The 16,911-nt window shown below is 44.8% G+C and overlaps 1 protein-coding gene across 1 annotated transcript in view; it reads left to right on the forward strand.

Annotated features, from left to right (window-relative positions):
* WSCD2 (WSC domain containing 2) overlaps positions 1-16,911 on the forward strand; it is a 140,391-nt gene that overhangs the window by 105,795 nt on the left and 17,685 nt on the right. Inside the window, exons 5-6 of the mRNA XM_027862308.1 lie at positions 10,550-10,671; positions 15,686-15,860. Coding sequence (XP_027718109.1) covers positions 10,550-10,671; positions 15,686-15,860 — 297 coding nt within the window. The remainder of the gene's footprint in view (positions 1-10,549; positions 10,672-15,685; positions 15,861-16,911) is intronic.

Genomic DNA, 16,911 nt, shown 5'->3' on the forward strand with positions numbered 1-16,911 from the left:
ACATTCCCTGTTCTGAGGCCCCTCCCAGCTCTGACATTCCCTGTTCTAAGGCCTTTCCCAACTCTGACATTCCAGGATTCTAAATTCTGAATGATTTTTTTAACAGTAAAAATGTTGTTTTATTCATTTCAATTTTTTGGTCTTTGCTTTTAATTGTTTTTGTTCAAATAAATCTCTCCCAATTTTTAAAAATTTCTTTTACAGTTTTAAAATCTCTGAATCAAGATTTTTTTTTTCTGCATTTGGGCAGGCCTATTCTGCCAATTTGCAGACAGAGTTCTGCCATGTGGACCACTTCATACATACTCCAATAGCAGCATCAATGTGAGGTCATCCACAGCAGAAGACAGGAGCCTCCTTTTGATCTCTTTCCTCCAGTCCACCCTTTGGACGTGGCTAACAAAATAATCTTTGTGAATTCAAATCTTGCTTCAGACACTTACTAACTGTGTGACCCTGGGCAAGTCACTTAACCCTGTTTGCCTCAGTTTTCTCATCTGTAAAATGAGCTGAAGAAGGAAATGGCAAACCACTTTAGTAGCTTTGCCAAGAAAACCCCAAATAGGGTCATGAAGAGTCAGACAAAGGGCAGCTAGGTGGTGCAGTGGATAGAGTACCGGACCTGAAGTCAGGAGGATCTCAGTTCATCCAGCCTCAGACCAAACACTTGACACATTTACTAGCTGTGTGACCCTGGGCAAGTCACTTAACCTCAATTGCCTAAAAAATAACAACAACAACAAAAAAGAGTCACACATGACTGAAAAGAAAAAGACAAACAAAATAATATTAGTAAAGTGGAAACATGACCACAGCACTTCCCAACTCAAAAGCTTTTAAAATTCACAGAAATCTGTCATAGGCAATCACCTTTAGGATAAAATCTTAACATTTAGAGCCCTTCACACATCTGGCCTCAGTTTTCCTTTCTGGGCACATTCCTTCCTCTCCAGAAGTCTACATTCCAACCAAATGGGCCCACTTGCCATTACTTAAACTCAGCCTGCCCTTTCCATGATTCTAAACCTAGGTGTTTTCATTCCTGAGATATGTTCTCTCCCCACCTTTACCTTCCACTTGGGGGCTCCTTGTGGGAAGCCTTTTCTGATTCTACTTGTGGTTGGTAACTCTTTCTCCCCTTTCAAATTCTTATCTAGTTATCTCTGTGTAAATATTGTATCCCCTAGTAGAATGGAAGCTCCTTGAGGGCAGGGACTGCTTTCTATCTCTGGTGGGACACTATCAAGTCCTGTATATGTCATTATTGTTCAGTCATTTGTTTGTTTGTTTGTTTTCAGTCATGTTCAACTTTTCATGACCCCATTTAGGGTCTTCTTGGCAGAGATACTGGAGTGGTTTGCCATTGCCTTCTCTAGCTCATTTTACAGATGAGGTAACTGAGGCAAACAGGGATAAGTGACTTGCCCAGGGTCACACAGTTAGTAAGCGTCTGAGGCTAGATTTGAACTCAGGAAGAAGAGTCTTCCTGACCCCAGGCTCCAGGCCTGGGCCCTGACCTAGCTGCCTGCACTTAGTAGGCACTTAATAAATGCTAATTGAATAGGATTAAGTTGGAGAAAGAAGAGAAAATAGCCCCAAAAGCTATAGTTTCTGGCTTAGTTAGGCTTCCTATATCTATCTTTGGATTCCCACTTTATCATCATTACATTAATATTGAGGTTACCCTGTTTCCCCTCGACATATTCGCCACAAGGCTGTGTGGTGTAGTACGGCTTGAGTCAGAGTCCCATATTACTTTTGCCTCCAGCTTCAAATCCTGCTTCTGTGACTTGTGTGACCTTGAGAAAGTCACTTTTAACCCCTCTGACCCTCAGTTTCTTCATCTGTAAAGTGAAGGAGCTGGATGAGATGGCCTCTTTTTGTTCTAAATCTAAGACTTCTAACATTTGTGGAGAGGGATCCCGCACCATGGGGAAAGCCAGCAGCATTTAAAAATAGACTTTCACCAATGGAACGTTTCATTTGGGCCAGATCTTAGGAACCATCAATCCATTCATTTTTACAAAAGAGGAAACTAAGGTACAGAGAAATGACCTCCTGAAGATCAGAGCTAGTAAGCAGTAGAGTGAGAATCAAAACTCAGGTTTTTTCCAATCTCCAAATGGACTCCAAGTTTTCTTTCCCCTGTATGAGGCTGCCTCTCCAAATACAATGTTTGTTTGGTCTGAAGGGTTCCAATCGTAGAAGGTCTTGAACTCAGCACTAGAAGTAACCTTAAATGTCAGTCAGACTCTCATTTTACAGAGAAAGAAACTGAGACCCAGAAAGGTTAAATGACTTCCCTGAAGGTCACACAGATGGTGATAGATGTGGGCTTTGAACCCAAACCCTTGGACCCCCCCCAAACTGTAATCCTCCCACTGTCACATGCTGCCTCCATCTTATAGAGGAGGAAAAATTAAATGATTTCCTCCAAGATCAAATAGTTGGTAAGTAATAGATGTGAACTTTGAACCCAGGCCCTTTGACCCTCTCCCCAAACTGTAGTCCTTTCACTCTCCCATGCTGTCTCTCTTATCTCAAAAGGTTTAAATGATGAGCCTTCTTTATCTAAAGCAGACACAACCACTCCTCCATTATGGACATGATCCATGTGACTAGGCTTGACTTGACTCCATGAGTGTCATTAACCGGACTCCCTGGCCAATCCTGAGGGTGTTTGGTGTATCTGGACATTAGCCAGAGCTTGCCTTTTAGATGAAGCACGTGCATCATTGCCCGTGTTTGATATGAGATGTTTGAAGTGTCTAAGCCAATGAGAGCTTTTTCTGTCCCCCAATCAATGGGAAGGGAAGCAGAAAGGTTACCTGAGCCAGACTCTGCCTCTTCAAGAGTCTTGCTCTTTTCTGCAGGGGGGACATACCAGGGTTCCTATTGGTTCCAAGACAAACACTAACAATGCCATAGAATTCTCACATGAGAATTTCCTCTTAGCTCAATGCCTCCATGGTTCTGATGGTTGGTTTCTTTGTTTTTAAACAGTATCATTTGCATTATGAGTGTGCCAGAGAAAAAATAATCTCCCACGCCAGCAGAGGAGTTGGGGATGCTTTGGTCCTAAAATAGTGCACTGTTCCTTTGTGTGAAAAGGCAAACCCAGGCAAGTGTTTGTCCCATTCTTCTGGGAGGCCCTTGCTGGGACCTTCAAAAAAGAACAGCCACCCAGGGTAAGAAAGATGAAAAGGCTGAAGTGTGAACTGAATTTAACCTCAAAGTCCAGGACCAAAAACAGAAGCCTTAACAAGAAAGAGAGAGGCTCGGACGAGGAGAAACAAGTTGTCCAACTGGGCTTTCAGTCTCAGCGCCACCACTTCCTCGCTGTGTGACCTTGAGCTCCAGAGGACAGAAATGGGAGCAGGGCAGGGAGGATGCAGGAAGGCAGGTTTCAGCTTGAAGGAGAGAAAACCTTCCTAACAATTAGAGGCGTCCAAAAACTACCTCAGGGACTAGGGAGTTCTCCATCCCTGCAAGTCTTCAGGCAAGGAAAGGATAACCATTTGTCAGGGATACCATAGAGAGAATTCCTGTTTTTAGCCACTCTGAGTCTCATCAGCAGATCCATAGTTAAGAATTATGGTACCCAGGGTAAGTTTAATTGATTAAGGGTGGGGAGGATAGGGGATGCTTTGCCCCATTTGGATTCGGTCACACCAAGAGAGGGGACAGCCTGTCCCCCAGAGAGTCCAGCCTCAGCCCTCACAGAGCATGGCTGACACCTTCTGACCCTGACCCATCCACATCCTTGGAGTGGACAGGAGAGGAAATAAGGCTGCAGGCAGCTCTACTATTATCTGACTGTGTGACCATGGGCAACTCACTTACATCTTCAGATAAACAATGGAATTAGAATCAAACTTCTCTCAGGTCCCTTCTGACTGAAATTTAGTGTTTATCATATGTTCAAAGTTACAAGAGCCTGAGCTAAAAAATTTTACTCTACAGATATCTGGGTGTGAACCAATCTGCCCAGGACATTCCTTTTAAACCTAGGATGTTGTGCATAGAAAGTAGAAATAGCAGCTTTATGAATGAGCTAAGTGGGGCTAGCTAGAAGGTGTGTTTCTGATGTTAGCCAGACTCCTTGTCCAATTAGCCAGTAAATCTTGACATCAGCCAGAGTGTGTGGCTTTTAGCTGCTATATGTACACACACAAACACGTGCACAGTTGGAGGCATTTGGCATGAGAAATGTTGACTTTGTACGTGAACACATACATACACATGGCAGAGTTGCAGGCATTTGGTATGAGAAATGTTGACTTTGTGATGACTTCAATTACTTGGTAGATACGGAGCTTGGCAGAAAGGTTAAAAGTCTTTTCATCTGTGTTTGACAGCCAAATAAATTTCTCGCCTAATCCCTTAAAATCATAACGTTTTCTAGAGCCCTCTTTTCTTCACAGGATGACTTCCCTATTCCTGAAATGAGCAGAAAATCACTGTGATGGAGGCAATCCTATAAAGGATGTCTCTTCTGCTTCTGTGGATCATTGTCAACTCTCCCAGAACCTGGAAGCGCATGTTAAGAGAGGAGAGCTAGTCCTAGCAGGGAGGCACACATCTTTACCATATCCCAATTCCCCTCGGTCCTGCAGGAGATGATCAGGCTGTTTCTAAGAAGCCTTGCCACACCCAACTATGGATTGGGAGAATCAACCCCTCTCTTCTCCTTGATGCTTTCTTCTCTCTAGGTTTTTGTGACACTTTTTTGTGCTCTTTCCTGGTCCTCCTCCTACCTGTGTGACCACTCCTTCTCAGGCTTCTTTGCTGGATCTTCATCCAGGGATGTACCCACTGACGTTGGGTGTCCCCAAAGGCTCTGTCCTCTTCTCTACTCCCTACAATTCTCTATCAACTCCTCCCACTTGCATTCTCTGAATCTGATACTTAGGATAGGGAGAGGCACAAAGATACTCTCCCCTTCCCTTCCAGCCCTCTCTTCCAGCCCTCTCTTGCCCCCACCACCCAAAAAACCCCCAGATATAATGGGCAACAAGTCATCTGAGGGTTCATTGTTTCTGACCATATGTGTGATTTAATGGGTACCAGGAACCCTCAGGAAGGAAGCTCCTTCTAGCAATAGAAATGTACTTCTAACCTGTAACTTAGAGCCTTAGAGTGTTATCTGGGACGCTGGGGAATGAAGAGACTTGTCTAGGGTCACATGGTCAAGCCAGTCTATGTAGAGAGGCAGTTATGGAGCCTGTATATTCATGCTGCCTCACTCAGAGAGGGCACTTCACTTAATCATCTTGTGTTCAATTGAATATTTTTTAAAAAGTATTTTATTTTTAATTTATGGAATAAAACAAGCATCTCCATAACATGGTATAATAAAAAAGATGATTGCACGTGAAACTGCAAATCCACTATGTACAACTTGCTATTCCTTTTAAATATACAACAAAATATCTTGTAAATTTCTTTTTTTCTTCCCTCACCCCACTTCACCCTAGAGATTAGACACAAATAACTATATATATATATATATATATATGTAAAATTATTCTATACATACTTCTATTTATTAGTTCTTTCTCTGGATGCAGATAGTGTCTTTCTTCAAAGGTCCTTTGTAGTTGATTTGAATATTCATAATACTCAGAATAACCTAGTCATTCATAGTTATTCTTCAAACAACATTGCTGTTACAGTATACAATGTTCTCTTGGTTCTGTTCATTTCATTCTTCATTATTTCATGCATGGTTTTTCTAAGATCATTGAGCTCATCATTTCTTATAGCAGACTCATACTTCATCACAAACATATGCCACAACTTGGTGAGCCATTCCCCAGTTGATGGGCATCCTTGCAATTTCCGGTTCTTTGCCACCACAAAGAGAGCTACTATAAACATTTTAGAACATATAGGTTCTTTTCCTTTTCCCCTAATCATCTTTGGAAATAAACCTAGAAGTGGTGTTGTTGGGTCAAAGGGCATAAGTACTTCAATAACTCTTTGGATATAATTCCAGATTGGTCTCCAAAATGGTTGGATCAGTTCACAATTCCACCAACAGTGAATTAGCGTCCAATTTTTCCACATGCTCTTCAACATTTGTCACTTTCCCCTTCTATCATTTTAGCCAATCTGATAAGCATAAAATGATATCTCAAGGTTGTTTTAACTTACATTTCTCTAATCAATAATGATTTAGAGGGGCAGCTAGGTGATGCAGTGGATAGAGCACCAGCCCTGAAGTCAGGAGGACCTGAGTTCAAATCCGGCCTCAGACCAGACTCTTGACACTTACTAGCTATGTGACCCTGGGCGAGTCACTTAACCCCAATTGCCTCAAAAAAATGACTTGGAGCACTTTTTCATATGACTACAAATTGTTTTGATTTCTTCATTGGAAAGCTGCACTCAATTCAATTCAATTCAATTGAATCTTTTGGTAAGGAGGGGAAGGGTGGTATCTGGACCCATGATTTCATTGGTAGAGGGAACTTCCAAGCTCCCTTGATCAATGCAGAATAGCATCTGTTTTGCTAGTCTTAAGAGAGTTAACAGGGTTGCATAGATTGAATGAGTTAGCAATAAGACAATTGTCCAGGTTTCTTGACATTGAGGCTGCCTCTCTATCTATTATACCAGGTCTGTATGTGAGTGTGTGTGAAAATAGATAGGTAGACAGAGAGACAGATGGATAGATAGATGGACAGACAAGCAGATGGAAGGATGGACACACAGACAGATGGAGAGAAACAGAGAGAGGAAGGGAGAGAGAAAGAGACAGACAGACAGACAGAGGGATCTGGACCTATGATTTTGTTGATGTGAGGAACTTTCCCTCCATCACTGCAGTTGGCCACTCATCCAGTAACTTACAGTCTTGAAGAGTTTTCTGGGGCAACATATACTTCTATTACCTAAATCTTTTTTTTGTTTGTTTGTTTCTTTGTTTCTTTATTGGAGTCTTTGATTTTTGTCCTGACCTACCATCTCATCAGGAATCAGTCTCTGTGATTTCATTTCTCTTCTCCTCCACAGAATGTAAGCTCCTAGAGGGCAGGGATTGATTTATTTTGATCTTGTATCCCGGTGATGGCACTACGGCTGGCACACTGTAGGGGCTTCATAAATACTTGTTGAATTGCATGAGTGATAGTGAACTCCTGGTGTGGAAATCCCCTCCTCCATTGGTGCACCCCAGCTGCATTTCTCTTAGAGTCTTAGAAAGCGACCTGGAGGTTTCAACAGCTGGTATGTATCAGCAGCAGGACTTGTCCCCACAGAGGCCACCAAAGCTAGCCCTCTATCCACTTAGTAGCGAGCTTTTATATAGTACTTAAGGGTTTGCAAAGTATTTTACAGATATTATATCATTTGACCCTCACAACCGCTCTGGAAGGTAGAGGCAATCCTTATCTTTATTTTACATATAAGGAAACTGAGGCAGACAATAATTAAATGACTTACCCAGGATCATACAGGTAGTAAGTGTCTGAGGGCACATCTGAACTCCAGGGCCAGTGTTCCCTCCACTGTCCCACCTGCTTCCATTCTATACTATTCATAATATTATTCACAGTAATAGCTGACGTTTCTAAAGTACTTTAAGTGCATAGTTCTCTAACCATGATGCTTGGTATGGATGACTCCCCCATGCCTGGAATGCTCTCCCTCCTCACCTCTGCCTTCTGGCTTCCCTGGCTTCCTTCAAGACAACCCCCCACCTTCTGAAGGCCTTTGCTGGTGCCTATCTCCCTCTCCCCCCTCCAAACCCCTCCTTCCCTTCCCCGTGAATACCTTCACTCTGAGATCACAGGCCATTTACTTTTTTTTTTTTTTGGGTGAGGCAATGGAGTTAAGTGACTTGCACAGAGTCACACAGCTAGGAAATATGTGTCTGAGGGCCAGATTTGAACTCAGGTCCTCCTGACTCCAGGGCCCAATGCTCTATCCACTGCACCACCTAGCTGCCCCTACCAGTCATTTACACTGTATACATCTTGTATGTACCTCATTGTTTATATGTTGTCTCCCCCATTAGACTGTGAGTGCCTTAAGATCAGACACAATTTTTGCCTTTCTTTGTATCTTCATCCCTTAGCACAATACGTGGCACATGGTAAGTGCTAGTTGAGTGACTGAGTGACTGACTTCCTCCTACAGTGAAATTCACCAGTTTCCAGTCCCCTGCCCTGTTCCTGGGGATGACTTCAGATGTGGATAGCTGGGAGGCAGTTGAAAATGCCTCTATGCCGCAGGTTTCTTTGCTAGTCACTAAAAATAGAGGGTTCGCATTATCTCTGGATCATTGGGCTAATTCAATTCGTCTCTGATTATAGGTAGCCTTTAATAAACCACAGTTCCATGGCCTGGTTCATTCCCCACTGAATTCTTTAACACAGCAGAGCCCAGCCTAATTACCCAGGGGGCTGACTGCTGTCTTCCTACCAAAGAGGACTCTTCCCCTTCTCACCTTGCTGCTGGGCCTTGGTGACATGGGAGCAGTCATTGTGAATCCCCAACACAATGAGATGATAAGATTTCTCAGGTCCCACCAGGTGGATCTCAGCTGTTCCCATTCTCCAGCTCAGCAGTCACCCCAAATCAAAGAGCAGCGGCTCTGGTCCCCTCTAGCTCTCATACAGCCAGGGTTAAGGAGGTTCAAGTGCTGTCCCAGCCATGCAGCAAACGCAGTATTGACATTTATGGAATCCAGGTCACTGGGTCTGGAAGGAACCATAGGAGCCCAACCCCCACATTTTACAGATGAGGAAATGGAGGCCCAGAGAGAGGAGGCAGCTGCCCCCAAGTCCCATGGGGATTGGCGGCAGGACTGCAATGGAAAGCCAGGTCTTCTCTGCTCCAGTGCGGCCCTCTGACTCTTTCTCTATATTGTATTGGCCCCCTTGGAAGGAAACCTATGTGCCCCAGAGGTTTATGGTGCTGTTACATTATGATCCATGTAGAGGCAGAGCACTTACTACCCCTTGGAGTTTCCCTCTCCACTTGGGGTCTTAGATTGTCTGTCTCCACCTATCCCACCCCACCCCCCAACAAAGCTCAATGAGTCTCTGCCATTTCCAACCGTTGTTCCTTGTTCTGCCCTCTGGGCCAAAACAACCTCATCCCTCTTCTAGGAGACAGCCCTGTAAACGGTTGGATGTAAATAGCTATTATGTACTCTGAGGCTTCTCCAGACTAAACTGGGAGGGGGTTAGAACAGAGGATGTCAGAGCTGAGAAGGGTCTTAGAACAGGAAATGTCAGGGCTGGGAGGGGCCTTAGAACAGGGGATGTCAGGGCTGGGAGGGGCCTTAGAACAGGGGATGTCACAACTGGGAGAGGCCTTAGAACAGGGAATGTCAGAGCTAAGAAGGGTCCTAGAACAGGAAATGTCAGGGCTGGGAGGGGCCTTAGAACAGGGGATGTCACAACTGGGAGAGGCCTTAGAACAGGGACTGTCAGAGCTAAGAAGGGTCCTAGAACAGGGAATGTCAGGGCTGGGAGGGGCCTCAGAACAGAGAACATGAGAATCAAGAGGGGCCTTAGAAATTATCCAGTCTAAGCCCTTCATGTTTACAGTTGAAGAAACTGAGTCTCAGAGAAGGGTGCTGACTTGCTCCAAGTCCTAAGGCAGGAGCTGGGCCTGAGAGGCTTTTCTTGAGCCAGATCTCTGCCTCCCTCCCTCCCTCCCCCGCCCCCACCACAGGCAAGGATGAGCCCAAAGCTCACTCCCAGAGAGAAGAGGCCCTGGGCTCCCTCCACAGTGTTTGTGCTCCCCTCTGAGCAGCTGATCTCCTGCCAGCAGACAATGGTGGGCATTGTCTCCATGAATGGGGAGCTGCAGCTGCTGGGGAGGAGGGGCTAGGCTCCTTTGGAGAGGAGCACAAAGAACCAGAGCGTCCAGGTGCTCATCAAATCCCCCCAGCCCTCCCCCCACAGCATCACTGGGCTCTATCAAATTCAACACTAACAATGGGCCCTCTGGTCTCTGTAGCCCTGACAGTTAGAGATCAAATCTCACTCTTCTGCTTTCTACCTGGGACAAGCTACGTCTCCTCTCTAGGGGAAAATGGAGAGAACACTGTTTGTACTTCCTCACAGGGCTGTGGAGAGGAATACACGTGTAAGCCTAAAAAATCATAGAAAAATCAACTGAGATTATTATTAGAATCAGCACACCTCGGTTCTTGCCACAGCTTTGCAACTGACTTGCTGACGTCTTAAATAAGCTATTAGCTCTCTCTGGGTTTCAGTTTGCCCACCTGTGTCTGACACATAGGAAGTGTTTAATAAATGTTTATTGACTGATGGACTGAGAGGTCATGGGAGGAACTGAACTCAAAGGTGATGTCTGGTTCTGGCATTCAGTGCTTCTACGGTAAAACAGTAGGACTGGGGCTTCAGGATGGATACCACAGTTTCATTTCAGCTTTTGCTAAGAATTTGCTGTGTGACTTTGGGCAAGGTGGTTAACCTCTCTGTGCCAAGTCTTGTAGAAGCTTTTTGACTAACTCACCCTTCCTTTCTGGCCCCCAGGGGTTAATTCTTCTCTCCCTTTGATCCTGCAGATGGCAGTGCCATATTCCGAGGCTGCTTCCACAAGCCCGACAACCTCTCCTTGGCTTTACCCGTGACAGCCATGATGTTGAACATGTCGGTGGACAAATGTGTCGACCTCTGCACAGAGAAAGTGAGTGGGCCAGTAATATCCAAGCTAGAGTTAATGGGGGTGAGAGGGGTGTGTGTGTGTGTGTGTGTGTGTGTGTGTGTGTGTGTCCTATGGGAGCTGTCGATGGTGCTGGGGGGATGGATGCTCTTCTATGTATTTTTGTTGTGCAGTCCTTCATTGACCCCATGGACCATAGCACACCTGGCTCTTCTCTCCTCCACTATCTCTTGAAGTCTGTCAAAGTTCATGGTCATTATTTCCCATGACACTATCTACCCATCTCATCCTCTGCAGTCCCCTTTTCCTTTTGCCTTCAATCTTTCCAAACATCAGCGTCTTTTCCCATGAGTCCTGTCTTCTCATTAGTATTTAAGCTTCAGCTTCAGTATTTGACCTTCCAGTGAATATCCTGAATTAATTTCTTCAAGTATTGACTCATTTGACCTCCTTGCATATAAATAGATGGATAAGGGAATGTATGTATGAATGAATGAATGAATGAATGAATGAATGAATGAAAAAGCATGAAAAAATACTGTGGGAAGCAGTGGGACAAAATTAAGCTAGTCCCTGCCCTCAGGGAGTTTGAATTCTCTTAGGGGAAGCTACAGGGGTAAGGGAGTGGTGCCCATGGCGGGAACTTTGGTCCTGGAAGTTAGAGACAAGGAGATTAGATTTATGCTCCTGGTTTTCCAGCTGGACTATGAGTTTCTGCTGGGCAGGATCTAGGTCTTAAAATTTTCTCCCATCTCCAAGACGCCCATCACAAAACCAGGCACATAAGTCAGTTAGCAGAGGTCCTAAACATAGAACTGGAGGGTATTTCAGAGTCCTTTTATTCCACCCCCTCATTTTTACAGAGAAGGAAACTGAGGCCAAAAAGCATAAATCACAAGAGCACATATCTATAGTTGAAAGGGAACTCAGAGGTTACTTCATCTAACACCCTCATTTTACAGAAGAGGAAACCAAAGACTGAGAGGTTAAGTTATATAGGTTCATAGAGTTAGAACTAAAAGAGACCTCAAGTACCATCTGGTCCAACCCCCCCCCCCATTTTACAGATGAAGAAACTGAGGCCCAGAGAGATGAAGTGATTTGCTGAAAGACACACAGCTAGGGTCCTCGACTCACTGATTTGAAGCTGGAAGGGAATAGAGAAGCTATGTTGTCCCATTCCCTTTTATACTAGAGATCCAAAGCCTAGAGAAGCAATCATTTCCCCAAGCTCCCCCAGCCAGTAAGTATCAAAGCCAGGATTCAAACCCAGATCTTCTGGCTCCAAAGGCAGACCTCCTTCTACCGCTCCTCCCTCAACATGGCTATTGATTTCCTCCTGTCTGGCAGCTGTCTCTCCTTCCCTAGAATAAAGTAAATGGAAATCCCTTGTAAATTCTTCTTCCCTAGGAAACAAAGAAATCCTGGGAGTGGAGGGCAGAGGTGGGGAGAAGAGGGTAAGGTTGGATGTTATATAGAACTTACAATATCAGAGCCAGAAGGGAACTTGGTATTCAAAATTTCATAGCTCAAAGGGCTGTTAAAACATGGAATGTCAGAGCTGGGATGGCTCTTAGAACAGGGAATGTCAGAGCTGAGAGGGGCCTTAGAACAGAATGTCAGAGCCAGGAGGGCTCTGAGAACAGAGAGTGTTAAACTATAACTGAGAAGATCAGAATTGAGAAAGACCTTCCATTTGGACCACATTTTCTGTCCACCAGTCTCATTTTAATACAGATGAGGAAACTGAGGCCCAGAAAATGGAAGTCACCTTTCTAAGGCTCCATCAGCCACAGAACCACATTTAGGACCTAGGTCTCCTGACTCTTGGGATAAGGCTTTCTCTATTCTACCACAGAGCCCTTAATGGACACACTCTATTACATCAGCCCCAAACATCTAGCCAGGTCCTTAGAAGATAGAACTTAGGATGGTCAAGGAATGAGGGGAGAAAAGACTGGAGCCCTGGAGTCTAGACATTATTATTTCACCACAACTATCCCATGAGGTGGGTGCCACAGATATTGTTATGCCCATTTAACAGATAAGAAAATTGGCTCAGAGTTGAAGTGACTTGCCCACAGTCACAAGATGCCTTTGTAGCATGGTTAGTAAGTGAACTCAGATCCCCTGACTTCCCTAAATCCAAGGTACTTTCTACCTGCACCCCCACCCCATGAAGCCCCCTCCAGCACCGAAAACGTGTCATGCCTGCAAAGAAATGCAGCAAAGTATGATGAACATTATTTAGACACTAACTATGTGGAGAACATTGTGCTGGGCCCTGGGAGAGATACGAAGTTTAGAAAAAAGACACAATCCCTGCCATGGAAATTATAATGTGGTAGAAGAATGAGATACCACTGCAGGTGGCTAGAATATATTATTCCATGATAAGTTCCTTAAGGAGAGCTGTAAAATACAGTGCTATGTGAGGACTGAGGGGGACAGTCATTACCCTTCTTTACCCAGTCATTGTCCTGGACTTTAAAGGATGGATCTTTAAAGGATGAAGAAAGAGAGGGAGGGCATTCCAGGCATAGGGCACAGCTTGAGCAAATGTATGGAGGCCTTAGAGTATTAGAATCAAAGGATCATAGAGTTTAGAGCTAGAAAGAAGCTTCAAGATGAGTCAATCTCGATCAGTCTTTCTCTAGTGCACTAAATTTTCAGAACATTTTACATACATGATCTTAGATGTAGGATCTACAGATCCTGTCTCTCAGGCTCAGAGGTTAGGTGACTCATATAGTCACACAGTTAGCAAAAATCCAGGGTAAATTTGAACCCAAGTCTCCCTGATGCCAAGTTTGTCACTTAAACATTGTCTTTCCAATTAAAAAAAAAAACCAACAAGTGATATTTATATCATGCTTTAATATTTGCCCATTGCTTTATGTTCTTTAGGTTATTCGAGCCCTACAATAACCCCAGGAGATAGGTACCAAAGTCATTATTACTGCCATTTTACAGATGGGGAAACTGAGGCTTAGCTGTACAATTCTTTGCCCAAATTCACCTAGCTAGTTAATGTCAGTGTCTCACCCAGCTCCAAGTCCAGTACTGCCCATTAAACATTGCTGCCACTAAGATCAGGCTGTCCCTAAAGAAACAGCCATAAGCACCCAGAAATATCACCCTGCCTGCCTGTCCCCAGCAATTAAATCTGAGCCATGACTGGGCACCCAGCTCTAGGTAGTGTGGCTGCTCCCTCTGGAGGCTAGCTGCTCAAGGTGTAAATAAAGTGGGGCCCCTGATTAACCTGCCACCACGGAGGCCCAGCTGGGAAATTGCCTGTCAGTCCCAGAATGTTCCCTCATAACTCTGTGCTTTAATATCCCAAATGAGGTCATGGAAGATGCAGTCCCTGGGCTTTTAGTGACCTGCCTCCCAGTGACAAATTTGCACATTAGTCAGCTGTTGTTGGAAAGAAGAATAGAGCAGCAGATGTGTGCATATGTGAATGGATATGTGGGAAGGAAGGAAGGGAAAGAGGAAGGGATGGAGGAAGACAGGAAGGAAAGAAGGAAGGAAAGAAAGAAAAGGGCAACAGAGGGAGGAAGAGATGGAGGAAGAGAGGAAGGAAGGAAGGAAAAGGGGAAGGGAGGAAGGAAGGGAGAGAAGAAAGGAGGGAGGGACAGAGGAAGAAAGGAAGGAGGAAAGAGAGAGAGGAAGGGAGGGAGAGACAGAGAAAGGAAGGAAGGAGGGAGGGAAGGAGAGAAGGAAGGAAAGAGAAAGAAGGGAGGAAGAGGGAGAGAGGAACAAGAAAATAGAGAGGAGAGAAGAAGAAGAAGAAGAAGAAGAAGAGAGGGAGGGATGAAGGAAGGAAGGAAGAGAGAGAGAGGGAAAGGAGGAAGGAGGGAGGAAACCTTGCAAGCCCTGTGCTAAGTCCCACTGCAAATACAAAAACAGAAGTGAGACTTATAGGAGAGTTCAACTTCAGGGGAGATGGTAAAGTTCAGGAGTCTTTAGGGTGCATCAAGCCAATAGTGCTTTTAGTAAGTGCCTACCATGTGCCAGGTGCTGGGACGGCAAGCAGATAGTAATGCCCAATGGCTAGAATGAGTAGCATAAGACAGATGGTGAGGCTCAGCCTTGAAGGATACTAGGAGTCTGAGAGATGGAGGTGAGGAAGGATTGCCTTCCAGCAGAGGAGACCTCCTGCCCAGAGGCTGGAGACATGTCAGGTCAAATATGGGGAGCAGCAAGCAGCCCCATGTGTCTCTGGATCACCCTCAGTTCTGATGCAGAGAAGGAGCTGACCTGCAGTAGGAGAGGAAGGGAAGTCCTGGTCCTGGTCCATCTGTCTCTGCCTAGAGGCACTGAGAGGCTCAGGGACTTACTGAGGGCCCACAGCCCTCTGAGTCAGAGATAGGACCGGAACCTAGGTCTTCTTGACTCTAAGGCTGACTCTTTGTTCATGATGCCAAGCTGCCTCACTTTTACTATTCCTATACCTATTAATTACTATTACTACTACTACTAATAATGATTATAACTGATATTTATTTTTAAAATGCTAATAATAATACTGAGGAGTGAGCCCATCAAAATGAACTTAAGTTCTAATACTTTTATTCAACCACAAAAAAATTGTATCCCCCATGTCAAAAAAAAAAAACCCCAAACATTAAATAGATGATGTCCTCAAAGTTTTAGTTCAGTTTTAATCTATTAAAGCTAGCTAAGAGAGCAGCTTACCCCTCCATAAAATGAGATGATAGTGATGATAAAAATAATAATGACATTTACATGAGGATTTGCAGACTGCTTTCGGTCCATTATCTCCTGGAGCTCCACACCTGCCCTAAGGTGGGTACCACGGGCACTAGTGACCTTGTTCCATAGATGAGGAAGCTGAGACTCAGACAGGTTAAGTTCCCCAAGATCACACAGCTTCTAAGTGTCAGGAGTGGGATTTCTGAATCCAGATCTGGGTTGGTGGTGGGAAGAGTCTACAGGACCTGAGGCTGCCCACTGCTGTCCTGCTGTGTCCAGGACCCAAGCCAGCCTTCACTGATGCTCTTTCCTCCCCCAGGAGTACCCCCTGGCAGCCCTGGGGGGGAAGGCCTGCCACTGTGGTTTCCCCAATACTCGCTTCCGCCTTCACGATCAGGAAGATGAGCAGCTCTGTGCCCAGAAATGCGGTGGCGAAGAGTACGAGAGCTGTGGGACGATCAATTATTTCATTGTGTACCAGACACAAGTGCAAGGTAGGCCTGGCCTCTGGCCCTCAAGGACCACCCTCCTGTCTGCCCTGCCTGGCAGGCAGTGAGTGCCGCAGAGCCTGCCCCCATAACCCTGACTTCATGGGGCAAGCAAGATCATCTTTGCAGAGTGCTTACTTAGCACAGAGCCTGGCAAATCAAATTGTGGGTACTTCATGATGCTTGTTACTCTCTCTCTTTCCAAGCATCAAATTACATTGTATATACTTTCTATATAGTTTGTATTTACTCATCATATACTTACGTTGTTCCCCATCCACCCACCCTGCCTCCTTGAGGGCAAAGACTGTTTCTTTTTTGTTTCTTTATTCCTGGTGCTGGGCACACAGTAAGTGCTTAATAAATGCTTGTGGAACTGAATAAAATTTTATGATGGAGAACTCACTACCTCCAGAGGCAGTTCTTCAACTTTGGACAGAACTCATTGCTAGAAAGCTTTTCTTATCATTATGCCTAAATCTGCCTGTTTGCATCCCAGCTCTGCCTCAACTACCTGCAGATATTGGGGGATAGGATAACAATAACAACAACAATATTAATAGTAATAAGGGGCAGTGTGGTACAGTGATAGAGAACCTCCTCAGGTCCCACCTCAGACACGTGGTACAGTAGAAAGGTCACTGTGTCTGAAGTCAGTGGATCTGTGTTCAGATCCCCTCTGATCCTGATCTGAATCATCTTTAACTCTTTCAATCTCTGGGCCTCAGTTTCCTCATCTGCAAAATGAGGGAGTCGGATTAGACAGCTACTGGGGTTCCTTCTTCCCTCTAGAATCCTATCCTAGACAAACCAGCTGAGTGACTATGAATGAATGAATAAAAAAGCATTTATTAAGCTCTCACCATGTGCCCAGCTAGGTCGCATAGTGGATGGAGCCCCGGGCTTGGAACCAGAAAGACTCATCTTCCTGGCTTTAAATCCAACCTAAGACACTTAGTAGTTGTGTGACCCTGGGCAGGTCTGCCTCAGTTTCCTCATCTATAAAATGAACCGGAGAAGGAAATGGCAAACCACTCCAGTATCTCTGCCAAAAAAA

The sequence above is a fragment of the Vombatus ursinus genome, unplaced genomic scaffold, assembly GCF_900497805.2.
Source record: "Vombatus ursinus unplaced genomic scaffold, bare-nosed wombat genome assembly UNPS02001287.1, whole genome shotgun sequence".
NCBI classification, from domain to species: Eukaryota; Metazoa; Chordata; class Mammalia; order Diprotodontia; family Vombatidae; genus Vombatus; species Vombatus ursinus.